We start from the raw sequence: 26,963 nt of genomic DNA on the forward strand, positions 1-26,963 counted from the left end.
GGAAAAGTCATACTTCTAGGGCCAAATTCTATCCTGTCTGCCAGAACTAGGAAGACGGTATCTCTTGGGTCATCCTCTGCTACAAGAATCTTGCCAGTTGCCACTCAGAACCCACTATACACTCCTAGGCTGTGTCTAGACTGGCCACTTTTTCCGGAAAAGCAGCCGCTTTTCTGGAAAAACTTGCCAGCTGTATACACTGGCCGCTTGAATTTCCGCAAAAGCACTGACGATCTCATGTAAGATTGTCAGTGCTTTTGCGGAAATACTATGCTGCTCCCGTTTGGGCAAAAGTCTTTTTCCGAAAAACTTTTGCGCAAAAAGGCCAGTATAGACAGCAGAGATTTCTTTTCTGCAAAAAAGCCCCGATCGTGAAAATGGCGATCGGGGCTTCTTTGCGGAAAAGCGCGTTTAGATTGGCAGGACGCTTTTCCGCAAAAGCACTTTTTGCGGAAAAGCATCCTGCCAATCTAAACGCGCTTTTCCGAAAATGCTTTTAACGGAAAACTTTTCCATTAAAAACATTTCCGGAAAATCATGCCAGTGTAGACGTAGTCCTAGGGTATATCTAGACTACAGGCTTTTGTTGACAGAAGTTTTGTCGACAGATACTGTCGACAAAGCTTCCGTTGACAAAGAGCGTCTAGACAGCATCCAGTTCTGTCGACAAAGCAAGCCGCTTTGTTGACAATAGTGTAGACACAAAGGACAGTGTAGATGCAATAACGCCTTCTGTCGACAGAACTCTGTTGACAAAAGGCGTTATTCCTCGTAGAATGAGGTTTACTGCCGTCGACAAAACTGCCAAGTTCTGTTGACGTTATGTTGACAGAACTCAGCGGCAGTGTAGACGCAGGTATAGTTTTGTCGACAAAAGTCCACTTTTGTCAACAAAACCTTGTAGTCTAGACACACCCCTAGAGGCTACCAGCTAGTTTTGTGCTTGTAAGAAACTCCCTACTCTTTTGAGGATGTTGTGGGCAGGATGACCCAGCAGCTGGCTGTTTCTTTTAGTGCTCTCTTGAACACTCTGGAGGGAACTGTTCTGCTCTTGCCAGACTATGTACTAACTGACCCATATCATGTGATGGGATATTTTGAATCCTGACCTACTATTTTGTTGCTACATAGTCTTTCTCTCAACGTTTCCTATAGGCTCCTGAAACAGTAATGCTCCTGGTGCAGGTTTGGTGAGTGATCATCTCACTTGGCCTTCCCACATTGTTGTATCCAGTCTATTTCCTTTACTCTGGCATGTGTTTGATGTAGGGAAAGAACCAGGGGAGGAGGGAAGAGGTAATAAAAAGGGCTGAGTATGTGTGGAGCACTTGTCAAGAAGCACACACCTTACAGGAGCCTGGCAGGAGCAGCAGGTAGCCTTGCTATATCTGTCAACTAATGTTGCTAGTTTTAGATTTTCGGAGTGGAGGAGGAAATGCTGAGCCAATATGTGGCTTGCTGAGCTTATCTCGGTACAGCAAGGACACCATGGGACAGTGCACATGTGAGAGATGGTCTGACTCTTAATTTCACCGGTTTGGGGCCTGGTTAGATATTCATAGCCCTGTGCAGTTTACATACTGTGAAGAGAGGGAAAATCTTACATTCAAAATCAACGAGGTGGCTTTTGACATGAAACATTTGGCCCCTTCTCTGCTGTGCCAGGCTTCTGGGGAATGGGCAAGTAGCAGCTAAGCAGCTCCTGTGCCTGTCCTGAAAGGGGAGCTGGAGTGCAACCAGGAAGACCCACCACAAGCCAAGCCTCTTCTTAGAGTCCCTGAAGGGGGGGGCAGAAGACACAGCTTTAAGCCACGCGACTATACGCCTGTCCCGGAGCTGCGCGCGCAGCTCTCTCCCTTGCTGCACGGATGACTCTGTGCCCCCCCGCCGAGCGTCCGCCTCCGCCAGCCACGTCCCTTTGGGGCACGTTCGGCTCGCCTCCCGCCGCTTCTCGCGCAGGCGCGCTAGCGTATAGCATCAGGTCCCGCCCCCTTCGTACGATACTGAGCTCTCCGGCTTGCCGTAGCCTGTTCCTCTCTGAGGCAGGAGGGGCGGGGACGTGGCGGCGGCGGCAGCTCCTGTCAGGCGCAGACCGGCCCGGTGCGATGGCGGCGCAGAAGATCAACGAGGCGCTAGAGCACATTGCCAAGGCGGAGAAATAGTGAGCGCGGCGCGGGAGGCCGGGGCAGCGAGGAAGCGGCGGGCCTGGCGGTGCCGCTCGCTCCTGGGAGACGCTCGCGGGGGCGGGGCAAGGAGGGAGGCGATTCCAGGCTCCGGGGGCTCTCGAAGCAGCCGTTTCCGCCCGGTTCCTCTTCGCTCCGGGCTGTCGTTCCCCCCCCCGCGCGGCCGGGCGCCTTGGGAGCTGAGCCCCGCGCGCTTCCGCGGAGAGAACTACAGCTCCCAGAATGCCGCGCGCGCGGTGCGGCGGTTCCCGGGAGCCTGGCCGGGGGGGGCGGGGGGCGGAACGAACCTTTGCGGCGCAGCCTGAGGCTCGGATCCTGTTTCCCTGGGGCCAGTCGCTGGTAACCCAGCCTGTTGTGCGCGCAAACCCGGTGACAGCGGGGCCCGGGGCAGATAGCGCGGGCCGGAGGTCCCCCCCCGCGCTGTAGAGCGAGGCAGTGACGGGCCCCTCCGCTGGGTTCACACCTCGGGGAAGCCTCCCCCACTGCCCGGGAATCTGAGACCCAGGCTAGGAGGCTGAGCGAAAGAAAAGAGACGCGGAGTGGCGCTTCCGAGGCAGGTGAATGAGAGAAATGAGATGAAGGAGAAATGCATCAGAAATAGACTGGAAAGGAAACTTGGGACTGGATTTTGCTCAAGCAGTTTTAAGTGAACTTGTCCTCACAGCAAACTTATTTTGAAAGCCAAGCGTTTACACATAACTGCTTTTGTTGCTTGTTCATGTATACAATAATGGCACCAGAAGGCCACCAACTAATATTAGTACTGTTATGCTGAGAACAGTATAGTATAAATCAGGGGTGGGCAATAATTTTTAAAAGGGGGCCACCCTGGAAGGTGCAGAGCCAGGAGACTTCTTGTGCTCCTTCCCCAGATGGCCTGGGGTGGGAGGGTGTGAGAAGTCTTCCCCCTCCATCTCCTGCCCTGCCTCCTAGAGAGAAATGCTAGCTGTTTTAAAACAGCTGGTGGTTTCCCTTTAGGCGCCCAGTAGAAGGTGACCTTGTGCACTCTCCCTGCCCCCAGGCCAATCAGGGCCTGGGGGTGGGGAAGCATGTGAAGTCTACTTGCCCCCGCTAGAGCGCATGGCAGCTATAGAGACACAGCTGGTGTGTCTCTCTAGCAGCCGCACTCCCCTGGCAGGACAGGGACAGGACATGAAAGACTTTGCTTGCTCCCCGCCCCCAGACCCTACTTGGCCTGGGGGCAGGGAATACGCAAAGCTTCTCGACAAAGGTGTGCGGCAGCTAGAGATAAATGTGGTTGTTTTAAAACAGCTGGTGTGTGTCTCTAGCTGCTGTCTGCTTTTGTGGGGGCGAGGAAACTGCATGCTCCTCCGTCCCCAGGCCCTGGTTGGCCTGAGGAAGGGAGAGCAGCAGGGGGCCCGCAGAAAGCCCTTTGCCCATCCTGGTATAAATGCATTCAATGTAATCATTGCTCCAAAAGACATTATGATTTAAGTGCCAAGAGAGACAAAATATTGTAGACCAATGGTTTTTTACCGGTGGGTCCCTTGGAGTTTGCAGACTGTTTAAGATTTCCAAAGGACTTCACATCTCCATTCAAATCTTTTTCCGGGGTCTTCAAATGAGAGAGAGTTGAAAACCATTGCTGTAGGCTAGGAATATGGAGGCAGGAACACAGGGGGGCAGAGGGGAGCCAACTTTTAAGATGGTTCCCTGCGTGTACTAGCTCCCACAAAGCTGATGGCACCTTCTCCTTCCCCTCCCTTCCACTGTTGCCTCTGTGTCAGAGGCAGCAATACAGGGAGAGGGCAGGCACTGGCTTCCTGCCTGTCCCCGATGCTGCTGTTGATACAGAAGCAGTAGGACGAGGGGGGGCTTTTTACATAGCCATGAAGTTAACCTATGAGCCTAATTGGTTAACAGTTTAAACATTAACACCATCACACCCCTTCTGTTGGCAGGCAACATAAACTGTCAAATACAGCATGTTACAGTAAAACTCCAGTGGTCCGGCATCCAATGGTCCGGCACTCCTGATGGTCTGGCACCATCTGGAACCCGGAAGTGCTGGACAATTGGAGCTGCTCTGCCCCGGGCTTCCCCAATTCAGCCGCTGCTGAAACTGACTAGCGGCTGACTCTGGGAAGCCTGGGGCAGAGCAGCTGAGGTACTGCCGGGTTGGTCCCGCAGTGCCAAGGGGTGCATCCCCCCTACTCCACCCCAGACCCTTCATAGCTCTCCCCCTTTCCAATAGTCCGGCATATCTGATAATCCGGCACCCCCTAGGTCCTAAAGGTGCCGGATTATCCAAAGTTTACTGTAGTTAGCTTTTAATGCCAAAACCTATACACTGAAGCAAATTGCTCCACTATTGCTAAGTAAAAATATTTTCATTCCAAACTGCCCATGCATCAGAAATAAGTCTTATCCTGAAAAGAGAGGGTGAAGTTACAGAATGTCCAGAAATGTCTAAGTACCTGTTCAGAGTATGATCAGATGGGGCAGTGAGGCCCAACTATTTGGTCCTTGCTTATTCACCCATAGTGTCTAGCAGTCCTCTCCCCTTTCTCTGTATCTCACATGGATGGGTGAGGATGGTGTCCATTGAAGCTGTCAAAGAGGGTGGGAGCAGGGCTGGCTCTAGGCTTTTTGCCACCCCAAGCAAAATAAATTTTGGCTATGCCCTCCCCCCCCCCCTTTTTTTTGTCTGGGGAGGTTGCATGCGCAAATGCAGTTTGTGTGGCTTTCTGGGGGTGCGTGCGTGTGCAAATGCAGCTTGTGAGGCTTCCTGGGGAGTGGGAAGTATGCTCTGGAGGGGAGTCCAAACCCCAGGGCATTTTCATCTCCTAGGAGAGCTCCAGGGACTCCCCATGAGAGGACAATGGGGGCTGTGTCAACATTGGCAAGATTTAGTGCAAAAGCAGCCGCTTTCGCACAAAATCTTGCCGCCTGTCTACACTGGCCGCGAGTATTTGCGCAAGAACACTGACGTTCTACTGTATGAAATCAATGCTTCTTGCACAAATACTCTGATGCTCCCGCTTAGGGATAAGTCCTCTTGCGCAAGTGTTCTTGCGCAAGAGGCTGGTGTAGACAGGTAACATCAATTTCTTGCGCAAGAAAGCCCGATGGCTAAAATGGCCATCGGAGCTTTCTTGCGCAAGAGAGCGTCTACACTGGCACGGACGCTTTTGCGCAAAGGCACATGCCAGTGTAGACACTCTCTTACTCAAATACTCTAACGCAAAATCTCTTGAGTTTAGAGTATTTGCGCTAAATCTTGCCAGTCTAGACATAGCCCGGGAGGGCAGGTTCATCCACAGCAAGTCAGTTAAAGACTTCCGAAGCATGCAACTGTTCACATCACCTCGTGCTAGAGTCCCGGTCCCACTCCTCACTCTGCAAAGGGATTTTATTATTAGAAGCCTTATAATCAGACTCCAACCCCAACACATAAGCTGTCCAACTCTTGGGGTGTGTCTTAACTACATGGCTCCGTTGATGGAACCCTCAGCAGAGGGAAATTAAGTCGCGATTAAAATAATCTCATTTAACTAATCACGAGGCATACCTGTGCTGGTCGACAAAGGCTTCCTTGTCGACAGCGTCGCGTCCAGACTGCCCTGATCTGCCGACAAACAGCTGATCATCAGCTGGACGGCAGAGCGCGGCAGCCATTTAAATTTAAATGAAGCCGCGATTATTTAAATCACGGCTTCATTTCCCTCTGCTGATCAGCCTAATGTACATGGCTCCATGGCTGGTGTCCATGGACAAGAATCAGCCTCGCTATACGAAACAGTTCAAAGGGACTAAGAGAACTTTTGTTTCAACTCCCCAGCTCAACTTTCTAGAACAAGACAGGCACCAGACAACAAAACCCCACTAGCCTAGGACCTATTCCATGAGTGCAGCCCTGTGTTTTCTCCTTCAGGGATGGACCAAACAGCCTCTGAAGCAGGGTAGATTGATTTAAATAGCTTTGATTTAAATATATAATTTTTAATCATGATTTAAACAGGCAAGCAGAAAACCTTGGTTTAAATGAGCAATTAATCATTTAAATTATACTTTTAAAATATTTTCCTAAAGGATGGTTGAGTCTTATTAATTAGCAACCTTTAAAACATGTTGATTTACAACTAAATATAACCTTTTTGCCAAATGTGGTGCTTCTATTTACTAACCAGGAGAATATACCCAGTGCAGCTACCAACTAAATAAATGCCCAAATAATTGTGTAATTGACATGTAATCAGATTCTTAATTTTTACATTTTTATTCTATTACAAATGGTGTATAATAGGAACACCTTAGGAGATTACCCCATTTATTATTTGCTAAGTAGTGGCTACTTTTTAAAAAACATATGATTTGCACCTACTTCTGTCTGGATGGAAATTCAATTTAAAATAAAACCAGCATTTAATTTTTGTATGAAATAAAACTACCTTAAATGTGAAGGACACATAACAAGTATACAAACACGTTTTGCATCTAAAATTCATTTATTAAACAAAGGAAATATCCTTAGTGAATTTAACAGATCAAATCTAGTCATCATATTCTTCAAGATGTTACAACGCTCTCCTAACCATTTTTTTACTGAGAGAAGAGGAAAACAAGTTTTTCTGCTTCGTCAACTCGCGGTTTTGCAACGGTGAATGAACTAATCATTGAATCAAACTAGCTGATTAAACCAAAGTAATAAAAACATTCTCTCTTCACCTGCAAAAGAAGCTACTGCTGATGTAAACACTGGTTCTGGGTGCTACACAGCAACTTACACTAGTGAACTGGTAGAATTTCTTTAAAAGTTGACAGGAGACATGTTCTATTTACTTTTTAAAATTACTTCATAAGTTATTTAAATAGGTTATGATAAACTTAGGCCATAACAATTTTTAATTTAATTGTAAAGGTATATTATTTAAAACAAAACCTATTTAAATGGGATCACAATTCTAATTTGAATAAAGCTCTCTAGTCCCAGACAGGAAGGCACTTGGGGATATGGGCACTGGGAACACCAGAGTTCTCTTTCCACAGCCAAAGCGGGAGGGAGAATCACCTGGGTCCCAGACAGGGGTTAGGTGGTCAGGGGGCTGGATTTGTGGCGGGGCGGGAAGAGAAGGGTTCAGGGCCCAGAGAATGGGGTGGTGGTGGGGGAATGTTTAGAGGCCCAGACAGGAGATGGGGATCCAGGTGGGCAGCAGAGAGGTGGGGTGAGGGTGGAGGTGAGGGGGAGAAGAGGAGAAGGGGTCCCAGCAGGGTTGTAGTGGGCCAGGAGGTGCTGCGGGGTTGCTGGGCAGAGGCCGAGCCGGAGGAAGAGAAGAGTGAGCGGAGATGGATGGGGGTCGCGGGACAGTGGGCAGGGGCACACAGGCGGGGGAGAGGGACAGCTGGGCAAGGGGGGTTCACAGGCAGGGAAGTTGCAGGGGAAAGAACAAAGCTCCTGGGGCCAAAGCTCCTGGGGCCAGAAACAGGCTCCGAGCAGCCAGGCACGAGACTCCCAGCTCGGGGCGGCTTCCGTGGGGCTCCCTGACTGCTTCTTCTCTGGCCAGAATGTCGCCTCTGGCAATGTGCCACCCCAAGCACCTGCTTGTTTTGCTGGTGCTTAGAGCCAGCCCTGGGTGGGAGGCAATGACCCCTTGCAAGCCTGTCTCCTCTTCCTCCTTCATTGCTTCTTCTTAAAACAACAGCAACAAAATCATATATGTTGACAGCAGGAAGAAGAGTTTATTTTAAACTTTCATTCATTGTTGATAGGTTTTTTTATTTTGCATTTCAGCCTGAAAACTGGATTCTTAAAGTGGAAACCAGACTATGATAGTGCAGCTACTGAATATGCGAAGGCAGGTACGTGTGATTATATATATCAGATTGCATTTCATAGATTTAAATATTCCAGTAATTTAATTTTAAATATTTAAAATGTCATTTTAAGACATTGTCTGTAAATGTATAGGTGACTATGAGGACAGTGAGTAAAATAATAATATCTTTTTAATTTTACATTTCAAACTGTGCTTAGGGATTTAAATAGTTATTTGAAGTGATTAGAACTAATAGAATGTAAACTGAATCTTGGTCCAGATTATAATTTCAGATATCTTGCATGCAAATTACAGTTGAACACAGAGTTAATGGACTTTTGAGTAAAATTTTAGAACTCCTATTGTGAGGAATAGTTAGACTCTTTCTCTTTTCTTTTTGTAAGTAGGGGATTGATTTGGTGTCTGTGTGTCCATGCAATAGGATTCCCTATTGTCTTCAGTGAGAGGTCCTTGCAAGGCATAGCTATAGAATTGGACTTTGAGTGTGGAAGGGAAACTTCTAATGCCGCTTAGAAGTAAATAGCAGAAACTTCTGCAGCTGTGACTTTGAGTTTATTTATTCTTTGTCCTCTTTTTAGACTACAGGTTGGACCTCCCTGGTGCGGCATCCTCAGGACCTAACTGGTCCTGGATAAGGGATTTTGCCAGACCAGAGGAGGTCATTTCTGGCCTCCCTGCCACAAGCCCTGGTCCAGCCGCTGGCCTCCTGGTCAATTCCTCTCTTTCGCTGGCCCCTTCTGCTCCGTTAGCCCTTGTTGCCTCTGAACACTGGGTTCTTGGTGCCATGCCGGGCAGACCCACCATCTCTGTGCATCAGGCTCTCACTGCAGGGACCAGCTCCTGCTGCCACGCTGGGCAGCCCCGCTGCCTCTGCATGCCAGGCTTCTGCTGCCCTATTGGATAGCCCCACTATTGCGTGTGGGACTCACTGCCCTGCTGCTACACATCAGGCTCCTGCTTCCCTGCCACCCTGCAGGGCTCCCGGGTGCTAGCTCTCCACCGGGGCTCTCTGGTTCTGCAACACATGTGGTCCTTCTGAACCAGAGAGTCCTGGTTAAGAGTTTCAACTTGAAATCCTTGTTTTTTGTAAGTCATCAATAGCAACTGGAAAAAAAGTGTGTGTGTGGTTTTTTTTTTTTGTTTTGTTTTTGTTTTTTAATTGTGCTGTCCACTTAAACTGAATCTGCTGTGACTTTTAAAATCCTTTTAGTACCCCTTAGCTGGTTTTTAGTGAGGAGTTTTTATATTGTACTATACCCAGAACTAATTATGAAAGTTGGTATTTATTGCAGATGCACTTTGTTGTTGATAGGGATCTTGATTTAGAAGGGAAATTGAAATGAGGCATCACTTCTAATGTTTTAGAACCTTAAAATAAGAAACGTTTTAACATTATTAGTGATCAGTGAATGGAAAGAATATTAAAGGTCAAGGATGCAGCTGAGAAGAGGGACTGATTATTGTGACAAGCCAATTAGACTACATCTTTTAGAGGGAGACAGTACTAATAATCTAAGAGCGATTCTTATGTGCCTTGATATAAGGTATAATAAATTAATAAATAATTTAATTACTTTCTTTGAGGCATATTTTTAAAGATTTTTAGAAGTGTCTGTGCAGCTGATGCCCATTTGAAAATCTAACTACATCTGCATTTTAGATGGCTAAAATATTTTTTAAAAATCTGGTCACTTGTGTCTTTAACAGTAGATGGAAAAAAGGAAAATGTCATAATTTAAGATTTTTTTTAATTCTTCTTTGCAGGTGTTGCTTTTAAAAATGCCAAACAGTTTGACCAGGCAAAGGATGCCTATTTGAGGGAAGCTGAAGCACATGTGTGTAATAAGGCGTATCTTTTCACTGATGGTTTCAGTATTCAAAGAATTGAATAAGTGTTTAGCAATCGGAACTGGGCTGAGGGAGTGGGTGGTGTAGAAAGATGTAAGAGACAAACAGACTAAATATTAAAAGATTTCTTTTAGCTAACTTCTAAATTGTTTTAAAAGTATGTTTCCATGGGGGCTTGTTCTACTGAATGAAAAACAAGAAGGTTTATGGAGTAGGAACCATCTTCTTGTTCTGCTTGACCAGTCTTTAGCACCGTGGGGTTGGTCTGTGATTGTGATGGTCAGGCACTTAGCATTAGCTATTATTTATTGTATTAGCAGATTCTAGTGCTTGCTTTCTATTCCTGGATTTAGTCCCTGGATTTGTTGGAGGTGTGTTTTTTCCTTCTGCAAGTAGGTGACTTAGAAGGGATCTCCTCCTTGTTAATTAGTAACATGGCTTTTAAATTGAAGAAATGTACTTTAGGGAATAACTTCTTTATTTAATCATTTCGATGGTTTTTGCCACATAGTGCCTAGAAATGTATGATATACATTAAAAGATTAACTGACATAACAGTAACACAATGTAATAACACCCAAAATTCTTCAAATAGTTGAGTGTAATCTAGTTTCTTCAGCATTTTCATATTTGGATATGTTGAATTTTGCAGGTGTTGCTTTTAACTAAAACAAAATTAACATGAACACTTATCAGATTAGTTTTAGAACTGTATAAATGTTATATTTGGGATTCTTATTTAGATGATAATTCACTTTGTTTAATCTTTTAGTAAATTATTTTATATATATATATAAATTGCCTATCATTTTTATGTTGTGTATCCTTAATTTTGGCTCCGTTGCATCCAGTCTCTTTCATGCTGCCAAGTAAGTCTAAATTCCTCAGTTAATTTTACTTGGTTCCTGGTATGCTATAGATTGCTAAAGATGGTCCATTTAAAAGATGCATAACTCAGGGATAAGTCTGCTTTCACTGACATAAATGGCAAAAGTTTAGATTAATTTCACTGGTTCATGATTAGACTTAAGTGGCTTTATCCTAGAACGTTTCTGAGACTCTGCAAATCCCATTGAAATAAATGGAAGTTATGACTTTTCAGTACCTCTCAGGATTAGTTTCAGCATCTCTTGGATTAATCATCAGTGGGATATTACTCAGGATCTGCATATTTCATTTTGAGTTTTGATGTATGAAAGGTAATAATTTGCTTTATCTTCACACACTTGAAATTTCTTTAGTGTCTCTAATCACCAGAATGATGCTTTAGAATTAAGAAGGTTAATATTATATTAGTAATGTGTATGTTTTTTTTTAAAGAAATGTCTTATGTCACTGTGTAGTAAAAACACAATAGGACCTCTTTTATTCTCCCATTCCTCTAACTCGTGGCAAATAGTGAAAAGATTGTCTGATTAGTTTGAAGCAGTGGTGGAAAATTTTCCTTGCCCAGTATCTGTTATAGAAGCAGGGAATGCATCTTTTTGGTTTTGGTTGAGAAACAATGCTTTTTAATGCTTTGACTATGGCCAAAAGCACTTCATCCATAGAAGACAGCACTGTCACAATCTCAGGGTTACTGCACCTGTATCCCCCTTTGTTGCCCAGTCTGGGGGTGCCTAGTCAGATCTCAGGAAACTGTCCATCATCTGTCTCATGGTGGGGACCCATGTCACATACCCATGAACAACTTTCTACCGTACACTGTTATAATCCCAACAAGCCAGCCTGCCAAAAGGCCAGCATCAGTACTATGCTTTCTCTCATGCATACAGCTAGGGATGTGAAGGACTAGTCGACAGGCTAGATGACTAGTCACTTCCCTCCCCCCACCGTCCCTCTTGCTGCCTCTAACAGACTCCTGGGGCCAGACTCTGGGTTCCATGTGGCGCTGCCACTTTGAAATGTTGTGTGCAGCCCAGGGCAAGCTGGAGTGTCGCAAGGCTGCACGCAGCATTTCGAAGTGTTAGCGCTGCATGAAGCCCGGGATCAGCTGGTAACACCCCACAAACCCTGGGCCTCCGTGTGGCGCTGCCACTTTGAAATGCTGCGAGGAGCCTGACGCCGGGCTCCCTGCAACATCTCAAACTGGCAACGCCGCATGGAGTCTGGGATCAGCAGAGGAGTCCCCAGCTGACCCCAGGCTCCACGCGGCACTTTTGCCTTTGAAGTGTAGCAACAGCCTTAGGGATGGAGGCAGAGGTGCCCTGTTGACTAATTGAATAGTGAATGCAAAATACATCGACTATTTGATTAGTTGATGACTTGCAATTTAACATCCCTACATACAACAGGTGTATGCCAGCCGTTACAAGTTGCCACATAGCTTTCTCAGCAGGATACATTTATTTTTAGGACAAAAAGCATACAGAGAAAACATTTAAAAAAATGGGGGGGGGGGAGCCTTACATGTACACTAAATATATCAGAAATCACCCATCAGTAGTATGGAGCTCTGGTAGGCCGTTCTTCCAACACTTCAGCAGGATTTCAGTTCCATTGGATAAAAATGTGACTCTTTGCTGAGTCAGAAAGAAGGACTATTATAAACACAGCCTTTTATATCAAAGTCCTTTCTTTGTTTCTGAGCCTCTGGAAAACCCAGCTCGAATCAGTATATGCAAACTCTTGCTGAGGGTGGTTTGCCCTTTGAGTTGTTTGAAGTATCAGTAACTGGGCCTTAATTGTCTACTGTTTTTAGTTCCAGAAGTGGTATTGTAGTTGCTTCTCCATGGAGTTGAACGCAATTATACATAAATCGTTCATAAACTTACTACAATGCTCCCCAGAGATACCACCTGGGGTTGCAATATCTGTCACTCTCACGTAAGTGAGAAACTTTTTTTTTAAATAAAAGCTATGTATGAAATGTGTGTCACTAAGCATAATCACTTCAGTGATAATACTTGATTCACCTTTAAGACATGTTGCTTAAACTTAATGAAATAACACTGAGTAAACCTAACTTCTTTTTTTTTTTTTTTTTTTTTTTTGCAGAGCTTATGAACAAGCAGGAATGATGTTAAAGGTACTTATTTAACTGGTCACTTGTTTTCAACAAAATACATAAATAATGAGTCTGTGAACAGTTATATTTGAAAATAAATGCAATTTTCATGCAGTGTTCGTTTAATGTGGTACTAGCACTTTCATTGACATTTTTTTTTCCTCCCAAGAATTTTAAATAATTCAACATTCTTTTATCGTTGAAACTTGAAAAATCAAAATCTGGAAGTTTTGAATTTAGTATGTATTTCAAAGAGTGTAATTAATATACTTCATTGGATCAGCAGATCTTTTTTACTTCCAATAAATAATATTGGGTCTTGTCCTCTACTAAGGCTACGCCCCATAAGAGTCAGGAACTTGGATTTGAATTTGATATTCCTTCCTTCTCTTATGAAGGGAGAAGAGTTTGCCTCTGTAGAATGATCAGGGCTGTACTATACTCATCTCTACTTTCAAAGCTCCACAAAGTCAGAGAGCTATCCATGTGAGAACAATCCTATACTGCCTTCCTGAGTTCTTCCATGATATTCTCCCACTAGAACTGTCCTCCGTTTCTGAGTGACATAAAATGGCTAATGATGACAAGGTCATTGTTAACTTCTTAGTTCCTGGGAGTTAGCAGGATTGATAGTGTTGTCAGGAGCAGCCAGTTACTTGTTCTCTTTCACTGTGGTATCTGACTTCCGTAGAAGTAGTTCCGCTAGGCTGAGGGGCAGAGAGGCGTCACTACCATTTCATAGCTCTGCTTCCACTCTACAGATTTTTGGCATGTTGTCTACAGTGTAGACAGTATGAGGAAAAGAAAGAATTCTTGTAAATGTTTGTAAGAGGAAAAATAGTTCCTGTGGGTGGTATAGGTATATATTTGGATTGATGATTTCTTATATAAAAGCTGCTGACTAACTTTTCAGCACAGGAGCAGCAAACACTTGAAAGTTGTGCTATCACTGACCAACATTCTTGATGTATCTTCTTTACATAGTCCAAAATCATTAGCTTTTTCTAACATTGTGGAATATTCTGCATGGCACATAATATTTATTTCACATCAGTTGAGAATTGCCATAAGATCAGTAAACATAGTAAGATACTTTACGTAGACCACCCTTAAAAGGTGAGACTTACTGGTTATAGTTAACTGGTGGAAGCTGAAGCAGCCCAGTGAGCCTCAACTAGTTTAATTGGTTAACCAATTAAATATAAAATTATGTTTATCCGATTAACCAATTAAACAGGATTTTACATCCCTGTTATTTACCTCATGATCCTTTGCTAAACTTACATATTGTAGTTCCCAGTGACAGCTCCCATAACTCTTAGCCCTCCTGCTTTAGCTCAACATAAATCTTAGTCAATAGGAATTGTTTTTTAATATAATTTGTCAGACTCCCGATAGTGACTAATGCAATAAGGACTTGATAACTATGCAGCTTCCTGAATGGGTTTAACCAGTAATTGAAAAAAATGTAGGGGATAGAAAATAAAAATAAGGTAATTGACTACCATAGCCAGTTGTGACCTTGTAACTCAGATGTTGATCAGTTTAAAAGATTTTCAGAGAATTATTTCAGAGTTCAAATCAAGTCCTATAAAAAGTTTGTATATATGTCCACTTCTGATGACGTGCCTTCCTAAATTGTAAAGTTTCGCTACCTGGAAACCAATTTATTCCAACTCAACAAAGAGGAAAAAAAGGCTAACTGCTCTGGTTTTGTACTCCACTGAGCGAGTACTTAGTTATTTCATCATGTAGCTAATCCTGAAAACATCATCAGCCAGCTTTTCTGATTCATCATAGATATGTGTAGGGCAAAGCAGGAGGGGTCTCTTGTTTGCATGTTTGTATTGTGGTGTTGTGTATATTTTCCCTGGCACTGAACTGTACAAATACAATACAGAATCCTTTTATTTAGTTTGTTATAGTAGCTTAGTTTCTGACACTGTGATTCTTCCAACTTTTCTTACAGGAAATGCAGAAACTTCCTGAAGCAATTCAGCTGATTGAGAAGGCCAGTATGATGTACCTGGAGAATGGGACACCTGACACAGCAGCTATTGCACTGGAACGGGCTGGAAAGTAAGCCTGCAGTGTTGACAGCTAGGACAAATCATTGGTGCTATCTTTCTATAGACTTCTAGCTGAATCTTTTAATAGGTGAAAACTTTATTATGAGAGCTGAAGAATAATAATGCTGGCTTGCATTTATTATAGGCTTATAGAAAGTGTGAACCCGGAAAAGGCTGTACAGCTTTATCAGCAGACAGCATCGGTGTTTGAAGTAAGTACTACCATTTTAATTTGAACACTGAAAAAATAAATATTGGCAAGGAAATAAAGAGCGAATAGAAGGAAGAAATGCTCAAGGTCAGTCAGCCTCCCAATAACTGCACACAGATAGCTATAACATGAAGTTGAGTTCTGTGCTCTGTTTTGTTCTCTATCACAGTAGTGGGTGAATAACATTGCACAGGAAGTCTCAGCTCATACTCAGATATTTAAAAGATGTAGAGTCCAGCTTTGCTCTTTCCCTACCAGTACTCTATCTCCCACTTTACAGGAGCTAAACTTCATCTCCTAACCAGTTTCCTTCCACTTCTTGGCTGGTCTAGAGTAGGGATGTGATAATGTACACAGTTAAACGGATGAGCTCAGGCTTCCTTCATGATTACACGCAAGTGCCCCCCCCCCCTCACTGCAACTGCTGCCTCTGTATCAGAGGCAGCAGAAAACAGGTGGAGATCAGTGCTCATGGGGATTCAGCTTTTAAGCAGGCTTCCCATGAGCACTGGCTCCTGAGGAACCTCCTTCCCCCCTGCGCTGCTACTTGTGATACCTCTGGTGCTCACGGGGAGCAGCTTAAAAGCGGGTTAGAATTAAGTTGGATTGAGTTAAAGCCACAAATGTGTAAAACTTTTGTCCTACTCTTTTAGAATGAAGAACGTTTACAGCAGGCTGTAGAATTACTTGGGAAGGCCTCACGACTTTTAGTGAGAGGACGCAGGTATTACTCTATACTCTGTATAACCTATGTTTCTTCTGATTATAATTGAAATCTTTACTCCTGAGTTTCACTGAATCTACGTACTGACTCTTCAGAAGTCGCTACTGGGGAAACAAGATTATGCCAATGACTGTGAAGACTGGGGGCATATCTACACTACCCACTAGATCGATAGGCAGAAATTGATGCAGAATGTGTGCATGTCACTTTTATTGTATCTAAACATGATACATCAACTTTTGAACGCTTTCCCGTCCAATCCAGTACTCCACCAGACAAGAATTGTAGGTGGAGTTGAGTGGAGAGCGACTGTCATCAATTCACTGCAGTGAAGTTGCTGATGTTGCGTAACTTAGATTGATGGCCCGTGGTAGTGTAGACCAGGCCTAGGATCCAGTTTGAGTTTCTGCTTGCTATATATGAGTGCAGAGCAGCTCATCAGTAGTTTTCTTATTTTTGGTGCTATAAAATTTTCAATGTTCCTCGAATAATTATGTATTACTGAGTACCTGCTGTGCTTCGTCTGTAACATTTTTCATCAGTATGAATTATTTCCCATACTGCTGCTGTATAATAAGCACTTAATAGTCTATCTAATTTACAAATGGAAGATCTAAAGTAGAGGAATGAACAACCAAAGCAACCTCTGTGCGGATGTCTGATTCTGAATTAAGGGTGGAAAGATTGATCTTGAATAAACAGGGTGATCTGTTTTTTCTAATACTTTTGTTTGGTTGTACTAAACTTTACTATGAGTTAGCATAAACATGTTAACTACAGCCTATAGCTCACTATAATGCTGTTTGAGTCTATGTTCTAATTATATTTTATCAAACATTGAGTGTGTGCCATAATTGCAAGCAACAATGGTGATCTAAAGGGAAACTAGAAAACCCTTTTTACCGAGGCAGACGGGCTGTCAGCTGAGATGTGTACATTAATGTTTCTAAGGCTAGCTTGATTGTCATACTAATTTATAGGGGCGCACAGTATCTGATGTCACTCGGGGTTTGGCATGTCAAGTAACTTAAATATAATTAAACTGGAAACCAATTGTTATGAAGTGTATTTTGTTGTGTTTTCATTGTTGAATTATCAGTGACAATAGCAGACTGAGATATTTGTGTGAGCAAAATCAGGACAGTCCTAATTTTGCAGATATCATTGATTCTGTTTCAGAAGGGTAGCAGTCTAAAATATCAAAATTCTTTGATTGTTTTATGAGTTTGGGTGAAAGAAATTTTGGTAGGGAAATAAGTATGATCGCCAATAATTATGTGAGTAATATTGAATGATTTAGCTGCTATTTGAAGTCCTTAATGCATTCAGTTATAGTAATTAATAATTTGCATACATACTCCAAATAACTATTTTGAAGTTAGTGATTTATACTGGATAAATGTAACTTGTACCTCTATTAGGGTATGTCTACACTTGCACCCTAGTTCGAACTAGGGATGCGAATGCAGGCATTCGAAATAGTCAATGAAGTGGGGAGTTAAATATCCCGTGCTTCATTAGCATGATCTCGCTGGCGCATTACTCCAAATGCCAGCTGATTCGAAAGTGAAAGTGCACGCCAGGACACGTTAGTTCGAACCAAACCCCTTCGTTCGAACGCGTCCTGGCGTGCACTTTCACTTTCGAATCAGCTGGCATTTGGAGTAATGCGCCAGCGAGATCATGCTAATGAAGTGCGGGATATTTAAATCACCGCTTCATTGACTATTTCGAATGCCTGCATTTGCATCCCTAGTTCAAACTAGAGTGCCAGTGTAAACATACCCTTAGAGTGGCTAATTTTAAATCATGTTTCTTGGTTCCATGCATTTTTCAAAACTAAAGCACTCTTCTATGCTTAAAAAAGGAATATAGTAGACCATAACAGTAGCATTTGTAATAGGGATGTGAAGGACTAGTTGACTATCCAGTAAGCAAATGCCCAGTGTCAGGCTTCTCACGGCATTTTAGAGTGGCAGCACTGCGTGAAGCCTGGGATCAGCTGGGGCCTTTCCAGCTGACCTAGGCTTCACGTGACGCTTTTGCCTTTGAATGGTAGCAACAGCCCTAGAGCTGTTGCTACACTTCAAAGGTGGAGGTGCGCTCTCGACAAATCGAATACTCGATGCAAAATTCATCAACTATTTGATTAGTCAATTAGTCGATATTTAACATCCTTAGTTCATAAGTTCTCTTAAATGGCATGGCTTTTGCACCAATGTTACAAAAGACTAGCAAGTATTTTGATAAATATGTACATATATGAAAATTTTTTAAAATGCCTCTTGAGAGTATTAGGCAGGGTTATTGTCATATTTTGCAACCAGAAATCACCTTTTCTTTTTCTTTTTTTCTTTTTCTTTTCTGAAAAGACCCAGAAAGCTTTTATTAAAAATATTTGTGATCACATTGCAAATGTATTTATTCCTCAGGCATATAAAGGATGGAAAATTTGGACAGTCCTGCTAAATTTTATTTCACTAAATTTATATGTAGATTAAGGTGAGTGTGGTTATAACAAACAGCAGTCTTGTCATTTGCAAATGTGGTTTAAAATATATCATTTAGATACGGAGAGAGAGAGAGTTTTATGAAAAAAATCAGGGTAGTGCCAAACTTTCTCAGATAAATTGATGTTTCAGTAGCTGACATTTGTCCCTTCCAGTCAGCGAAGAACCGGTTTTCCAGTTTGACGCTGATACTGTGCTGCTAAAGATGTTAGCTTTTGGATGAGATGTATCATGAATGTCCTGAGTGCATCTGTCCTCCAGAGTTCCAGTGTGAGCTCTTGGGTCATTATCCTTGATGTACTTCTTACCTAAATATTATTGAGCAAGGATCATTGTAGGGAACAGAAGTGCACAAAGCTCACAAGTAAGCATTCCATTTCCTTTCTATTTTGCATTATTTTTATTTACACCCGTGGGGTGGTGAACATCCTGGTGGAATCCAGCAATATTTAAACTAGAGATGTCAACCTGTAGTCAACTACATGTTTAACTGATACTCCTGGGCTTATCAGTTAATCCTATTGATTACATGCACTCTCCTGCTTGCTTGGAGGGGCAGCCGGCTCTGTGGAGCCAGCTTATCGGCTCCAACTTATCCCCCCACTCCATGCTGCTGCCTTCATCAGAGGCAGCAAGGGTGGGATGGCAGGAGCCAGCTTTTAAACTGGCTCCCCACGAGCACCAGATGCTGTGCAGCCACCTCCCCTACCTCTGATAGGGGAGGCAGCAGTGTGGAGGGTGACTGGGGCAGGCGGGAGCTGGTATATGCAGGAAGACAGGTGGGAGGAGGTGGGGGACAGAGGCTGTTCTGTGAGATGCCAGTGCAGCATCTATCCTCAGGGAGCCTCCTTTTCCCCTTCCTCCCCCCAGTGGATAGGGATTGTTGGTACCCTGCGCTGCTGTCTCTTGTGGGGCTGGTGTGCACTGGCTGCCAGCCCCGCCCCCAGGGACTATCAAATAATCGTGTAACTGCTAAGATTTGATGCAGTTACATACTTATTAAATTAATCGATATCTAACATTCCTAATTTAAACACTAGATTAGACCAAACCTCAGCTCTTCACAGGAGTGTGCCCTATCTGCGTGTCTCTTGCAATTTTGGGTATTCCCAATTCATCAAGATTAGTGTTTTTAATTTTAACAAAGTAATGTACCCTGGATTGTGGCTTCCTTGAATGAGTTGAGTTGATTTCAAAGATTACACCTTTTGTTTTCACATAAGTCTGGCATCTGGCAATGACAGGGATGGAAATGCTTGAAAAGTACAGTACATAAATTTATTGGTACTCTCATTAATATAAAACTAAACTTCACTAATGTGTAGCACTGGATTGCTTTCCCACTGAAGCACTGGTTTCTGGATTTCTTTTTAGTATTTTACCTGGTAACTCAAAAATCACTAAGAGGATTTTTGAAAGTTACATATATATATATTTTTTAACCTTTGCAGTGTTACACTCATGTTCTCAAGATTGGAGACCAAATTAAAACTGATGGTTCAGTGTTTAGATTACTACAGTTCTGAATACCAGTGGATTAAATAAAAAAAGTGACTTCTTTCAGTGTGGAGAAAAAAATTGATTAGAAGATGCAAGTATTAACTTTTTTTAATAGCCTGCAGGTGGACTACTGAAATACTTTTACAGCTGCTGCGCCTTCTTTACCACCTACAAAAAATAAAATGTGTACATCATAAAGATCTCATCACTGTAGTTTCTCTACACTAGTTTCTCACATTTCCATTTGTTTTTGTTCACGTTTTTTTAGATTAGATGAGGCTGCATTATCTCTTCAGAAGGAGAAAAGTATTTATAAAGAAGTTGAAAATTATCCAACATGTTACAAGGTAAATACCTGAGTGAATTTCTGTTTTATAAAATAGAAATGCAGAGGGGGAAACTGATCAGCCTGTGAGTCTGCAGCTACCTGTAAGTGAATGACACTGTGCTTTGAGGTCTAGCATAAATTTCTTGCTAGATGAACACCTTCCAGATGGATTGCCCCTCCTTTCACCCATCCCCTTAACTTTCTTGCGTCCGTACAATAGTCTTGAAAAAGCTGAAGATAGCTCTAAAGCCATTCTGATTTTGTGACAGCTTTCTGATAAACTTACTGAAAATGTTAAAAGATAAAATCTGTGTACTTGAACCTGCAAATACAGTTAAATAATTCCTTTGGGCTTTGTGGGATGGGAGAAATGTTAATTTGTTTTCTAAATGTGTGTTTTTGGGAGGAGGAGATATTTTGAATGCATTAACTTTTTGAATGCATTAACTTTTTGAATTAATGCATTATTTTGAATGCATTAACTTATTTTCTGACTGCTTACCTTGAGCAAAAAAGTAGTTTTTCAAAATTCTTGTTAGAATAATTTTGTCTTCAGTTCTGAATTTGTAAACCAAGATTCAGATAAAACAGAATTAGGACATTCTGATTTTCCTCTACTTTTTTTAAATGGGACAGATCCACAGCTGGTGCAGATAACTTTTTTTTTTCAGTTGGGAATGAGGGTCAGGGAAATGTGTAGAGCAATTTTGCCATTGGTTTTGGCATATCTTGTTACATCTATCCTGAACAAGGTACAGGACTTACGGTATTCAATTAATAATAGAAGTAAAACAGTAAGCAAATTTAAGATAGTGATCAGTCATTTGTTTTATTTTAGAAAACTATTGCTCAAGTCTTAGTTCATCTTCATAGACATGACTATGTTGCTGCAGAAAGATGTGTCAGGGAAAGTTACAGGTACGCATATATTTGCCACATTGTTTTCAAACTTAAATTTGCTTATGGTAAAGATTAATTCATATCAATCTTTATTAAAGAGCTGTATCACAATGCTATATTTCCACAGTTTTTAAGCCTTTACTCAGTGTTTATGGAATAACAATGCAGTGTTCTTTGAAAGGCTCCCATTTGAAAAATGTTTTTAAATTGTCAGATTGTTATTAATATACCATTGATTGAATAGCAAGACATGCATAATCTTAAAATAAACAGTGAACATATTTATATTGATTTGCTATTTGTTTAAAAATTGAAGAGCTAGAAAAACGTTAAGTTAATTTATCTCCCCTTTTTTGTTCCTCCTTCCCATATGATCTGTTTGCTTTGCTTTAGTAAAAGCTGAATAAACAATACAGGATTCTTGCTGTTCCTCCCCAAAATTAATCCTTTTAAGTACTGCCTCATTTAGTATCTGAAATAGGTAGAGAATAGCTTTTATAACTATGTTCAGTACTGATAAGGGACTTTTTGATTGCCTTCAATTGAATTTATGATCTGTTGCCATTTTCTTGCCACTTTTTATCTTGAAATTAGAATTTTGAAAATGCACAATTTCTGAAGACAGGCTAAAATGGCCCTTATCTAATTAAGTCTCACATGCCTAATTCCAAATGTGTGATTCTAAACATGCACCATGAAAGAAGCATATAATCACTAGTTAATAGAAACTTATGAAATTTAAGGTACTTCTACCTTTTGGGACAGTAATTTCTGTCTAGTCTCAAGAAGGTGACTAACTATTAAAAATATTGAGATTTGTTTATAATTTGAATGGTTAAATGATCATCTACTCAAAAATACATTTTTCTTGCCATTAGACATTTTTGTTCAGCCTGGGTTTTGAGACTTATTTAAGCAACAGCGTAACATTTTATAATTTTATAAACTCAAGCCTTACAGCTGCTTGTTCCTCTGTTCTTAATCAGCGTCACATAAACATAGAAGAACTTTGTGCGGTGAGAGGATAAGAGTTGAATGTTTTAAATTAATTTTGTGTTTCATTTAGTATACCAGGATTCAATGGGAGTGAAGATTGTACAGCACTAGAACAGCTTCTAGAAGGATATGACAACCAGGACCAGGATCAAGTTTCTGATGTCTGTAATTCACCTCTCTTCAAGTACATGGACAATGATGTAAGTTAGCATTTCATATGCATTTTCTTAAACACTTTTTCTGGGAGAAAAAAATGGAGCTACTCTGTTTGTCCTGGATTTGTTCCTCCCAGCATCTCATACTGTCTACTTTACTGCTCACGACTTACAAATTTCCACATTTCTCTCATCTGGAAGCTTTAGATCGGGGTGGGCAATAATTTTTTACCAGGGGCCACTTCAAAAATTTTTGAAGTGGCCCCTGGCCACTCCGAAAGGGGCAGGGCCTAAACAGGAAGGGGCAGGGCGACCCCACCCCCAGACCATGATTGGTCTGGGGGTGGGGGAGCCCTTTTGTCCCCCTTCCCACTAGGCGCCCATGCTCTAGAAGAGGCTTGGCATGCTCCACCACCCCCAAGGCAAAGCCCTTTCCCTGTGCGATCAGTGCATGGCGCTACTCCTGGCAGGGCGAGAGGAGGCTTTGTGCGTTCCCCCGCCTCCAGGCAATTCAGGCTTGGGGGCAGGGGAGTGTGAAAAGCCTTCTCCCCTCTGACTCTGCCTTGTGAGCAGTGCACAGCGCATTGGAGCACCACGTGCTGTAAGCAGGGCGGGGACAGAGCAGAGAAGGCTTCATTCGCTCCCTCGCTCCCAGGCCCTAATTGGCCTGGGGGTGGGGGAGCAGCAGGGTGCCCCCCGGATCCAGCCCGCGGAGGCCCTTTTGCCCACCTCTGGTTTAGATGAATGAGTTGCTTCTTATGGTATTAGTAGGGCTGTTTGAAAAATTGACTGGAATATTGTTGAATAGCACTTGAGTTTGCAACAAGGGCTGAAAACTCTTCTCTCAATGTGTCCGCTCAGAAAAACTATACTGTTCGTGCAAATCCATTTTAGCTAGAAATCAGTGGGTTGGCACTAAGACAAGATGGCAAGAGAAGTTGCAAGCACTGCTTAGTTCTCGAGCGGTACTGTAAGTTTTCAGTAAATTACTATGACCATTTTCTGTTTTACAAAAAGATGTCTTGGTTTTTTCCTTTCAAGAAAATAATTGCTGTTTAAACAAAACTCATAAACAAAAAAGAACCAATCCTGCATATTTGCAAATTGTGGAAAGAAGACTTAAGACAGAAAGGCAGTAATGGAAATTTTTGATCATCCTAGTATACGTGTTCTAACCATATTCATTAATTTTCACCTAATAAATTAATCTTGATTGAAAAAAGCTTGTCAGCTAATTATGTGGTGGTTAATGGATTTAAATATACAGTGCTGCACATTTAAAAAAAAAAAAAAACCCAACATTGACGAGACATGCTTATCTTAAACTTCTAGTCAATTGTTCTGTGCAATGTGGCAATGATTATTATATAAAGAAGCAGAATTCATAATACATGTTGAATCACTTTAGCATAGAGAGAATAGTATATGCAGTTGGTCTTTTTATGCTATTGGAACAGAATGCTCCAAAATAATGGATTGTTGCCATTTTAAATGTAGTGAATAGCCTGAAGCAAATCCTGCTCACCTTGCTTAGGTATGTAGTCTCACTTACTTCAGTTTGACTCTTTCTTGAAAAAAGCAAGTGGGATTTAGCCCTATGACAACATGGACACTAATCTGTCGTCTTGTTGTCGTCTTCAGTATGCCAAGCTTGGTCTTAGCTTGGCTGTCCCTGGAGGAGGAACAAAGAAGAAATCACCAGTTACTGCACAGGAGAAAGCAGGATCAACTGCAGGTGGTTCCCATGCTGATGAGGAAGATGACGATTATTCTGGTGGACTGTGCTAGTTATAAATGTGTTTACTGTTAAATATCAGACTTGCTGTTTGTGGATGTTGAGCATATCCAAAGGTACCAAAATTACCAGTGCTTCATTGCAATCATGATATTGGAATGCTAATATTGACAGCTTTTGGGTACTATTACAAAAAGCATGACTGCCCACAACTTGTTGAAGCATTTCTGGATTTCATTCCCTATTACGGTAAGAACTTCCTGAGTACACTGCCTTCCGCTGACTGATATATTTGAGTACTATTGTGATTTCTTTAAAAGCATATGGGTTAAAAGAATCTAAATCCGTTTGGAGAGAGATATTGAAACAACGGGAGTTTCAGATCATGGGATTCTAGCATATTTTGACTGGCTCTTCTGGTTCTCTATAACATGTTTGTGATTTCTTTCCACTTTGGCAGTTTTAAAGGTCATTCATCTTGATGTAATTTTTAGCACGTTGCATATCTGAATAAAGATGATGGACTCTACCAGATCAGATATTTACACAAATTTAAACCTCTGGGGTGTGGACTATACCATTTATTTTGAAAGCATTTTTATCCTATAGTGAGATTTGTTTTAAACACCTTATTTTTATAAGCATTATCCAAGAAGTATAAAAGGGTGTAAAAGGGTATGGAACATATTAAGACAACTGGTATGAAGCTGCCTTGCAAGTTTCTTCAGATACCCTCATTATTTTGTCATTATTTTTTCATCTAAAGAGACAATATTGTCAAGAGGTCTTTGGCCACATACATGTACACAATTTGAGATGCTGTTTGAAATTACATATTGCAAAGGAGAAATAAGCTGCTAATAATTAATTTTATAAAGAAAAGACGGAAGACAGATGTACTGTTTGCTGAGTTTTAAAGCCTCTGAGTGTAAGAAAGCAATTTTGTAATCACTCAAAACACCATTCTTCAAAAATGTGAGGAGTTTGTGAATTTGGAATAGGCAGTACTCCTACAATTATTTAAAGCATAATGTATCTAGTAAGTGGTCTGTTTTGCATTTTGTAGTTTTGGCAAAGTTCCCATTAGTAATCTGGCAAAGTTATTTGAAGCACGTAAATGTAAATCAGCACAAAGGTCCAGTGTATATTCTTCAGGATCAGACTAAATTTGACTACTTCAGTTTGACCAGACCATGACCATAGAGTTCAATTCTGCAGAATTTTTTTACAGAAGAACCCATGAAGATCTACTATACTATGGGATGAAGTCATTCACATCTGAGGGGGATTCATGAAATACATGGCGCACCATGACTCCTAAATTGCAGCGAGGATTAGAGAAGCAAGGTATAAGCACTAATACTGTCACTTTTACCATGTTAAACCATCAAATTATTTCAGAAATTTTGAGAATTCTTGGAACAATTCTGTTTAAGTATGCAAGTGTGAAAAGGCTCCTTTGGATGGATGATATGTGATTTAGGAACGTAGTAAAAAGTTGTGCAAACTTTGAATATGTGCTATATTGGTCATACAAGGCTAGTGTGACGTACACCAGAACCTCATTGATACTTTTATTCTCTTATGCAAGGATAGAAGTTTTTAAAAATGGTTCTGGGCCCAAATTGTATAATAGACTGAAGCTTATGTCTTAAATCTGAAATTGTTTAAAAATAACCTTTTAGTGCTGTGCTTTTCCCATGTGTTCTTTGTCACGTTTATACTGGAAACATATATATTGGAAATTTGCTTGCACTCCTTGACTTCTATAAAATATAAAAAATAAAATTTGGCAAATGTGAGTGGTGCAAAACCTCAGAAGATCTGTGACTTGAACTTTTAACAGTACTAACAATTGTAACTTTGGGAGTAGCTTATTCAAATGAACTCAATAACTTCTGACTCCTTGACTGTTCATGGACATACAGTATTCTCTAGAACAGGGAAGCTTCTAGGATATCCTCGACATTCACAGTACTTCCGTGTGAAAACTTATAGATTACAATGGGAATTTAAGACTACTTGTTAATACATAACCTGGGATATTTGAGAGGGAGAAGAAAATTAGGGATTCTTGTGTGCCTGTATATGTTAGTAAGACAAAAAGTACTGCAGTTTTGTTTAAACTACCCCAGTGATAAAACACTAACACGTTGTGTAAAATAAGGAAACAAGTCTATGCATCCACTTTTGGGAAAAAAAGCACTTTTGTAGCATCTGTTTTTGTGATGTTCAAAACAATATTAGACACTAATCACTAATTTTCCAAGTATCATGGTGAGATTTTAGCTAGATAATTCCCTCCATGTTGGTAGGGGATTTTAAACTAAAACTCATGTACTGATTAAACAAAGTTAAGGGCAAAAAAATCTTTGTACTATGCAAACAAAACTCCCATTAAAATCAAAGGGACTTGTATGCATAAAAGAAAATAATTTTAATATTTGATTGCAATGTTTTCAAGATTGAAATATGAAAAGATAGCTATGATTGAAAACAATTTTATGTAATCTATTTCCCCCATTTTAGGTAATGAAAGTGTATTAGGAATGTTACTGCCTTTAGTAAATGTGTAATTATAAACAGATATCTGTATATTACATATTTAATGTTTGTTTCTTTTCAAAATAATTGGTACATTTTGTAATTTATTACTTAAAAACAAGTTAGTGAAAATGTACTGTTTTGCAGCAAGAAAATGTATTTCAAAAAATGATGCCAACTATTTAAAAACAAAGTTTGCATGAAGATGCTGAAATATAATCCATTGTACATGAAGTCAGATGATTTGTAAATTACCTTTAATATGACTGAATTTGTATGTCCAGATGCAATGTAAAGTGGTCATATAATGTGAAACTGTGCTTTATCCAATGTCCAAACCTGTGATGTGCAATAGAATATGAAGAATATTTGTAACAGCTCTTCAGATGCTGCCTCTTTTGAAAGAGGTTATGTGTTTCATCAATATAGAAATAAAACTTGAAATTACAAACATA

At 41.3% G+C, this 26,963-nt stretch overlaps 1 protein-coding gene across 2 annotated transcripts; it reads left to right on the plus strand.

The window, feature by feature from the left end:
• Positions 1-2,003: 2,003 nt before the first annotated feature.
• On the plus strand, positions 2,004-26,963 carry NAPG (NSF attachment protein gamma). 2 transcript variants are annotated; one of them, XM_075920983.1, is made up of 12 exons: positions 2,004-2,161; positions 7,936-8,003; positions 9,746-9,830; positions 10,681-10,698; positions 12,827-12,857; positions 14,806-14,915; positions 15,051-15,117; positions 15,770-15,840; positions 20,119-20,197; positions 21,017-21,096; positions 22,145-22,274; positions 23,871-26,963. In XM_075920983.1, exons 1-12 carry the CDS (start codon positions 2,106-2,108, stop codon positions 24,015-24,017), a joined length of 942 nt encoding a protein of 313 aa, XP_075777098.1. In that variant the 5' UTR covers positions 2,004-2,105; the 3' UTR covers positions 24,018-26,963. The 2 variants fall into 2 exon arrangements, with proteins under 2 accessions (XP_075777098.1, XP_075777099.1); XM_075920984.1 differs by lacking the exon at positions 2,004-2,161 and adding an exon at positions 5,306-6,106.

Source organism: Pelodiscus sinensis, chromosome 2, assembly GCF_049634645.1.
Source record: "Pelodiscus sinensis isolate JC-2024 chromosome 2, ASM4963464v1, whole genome shotgun sequence".
NCBI classification, from domain to species: Eukaryota; Metazoa; Chordata; order Testudines; family Trionychidae; genus Pelodiscus; species Pelodiscus sinensis.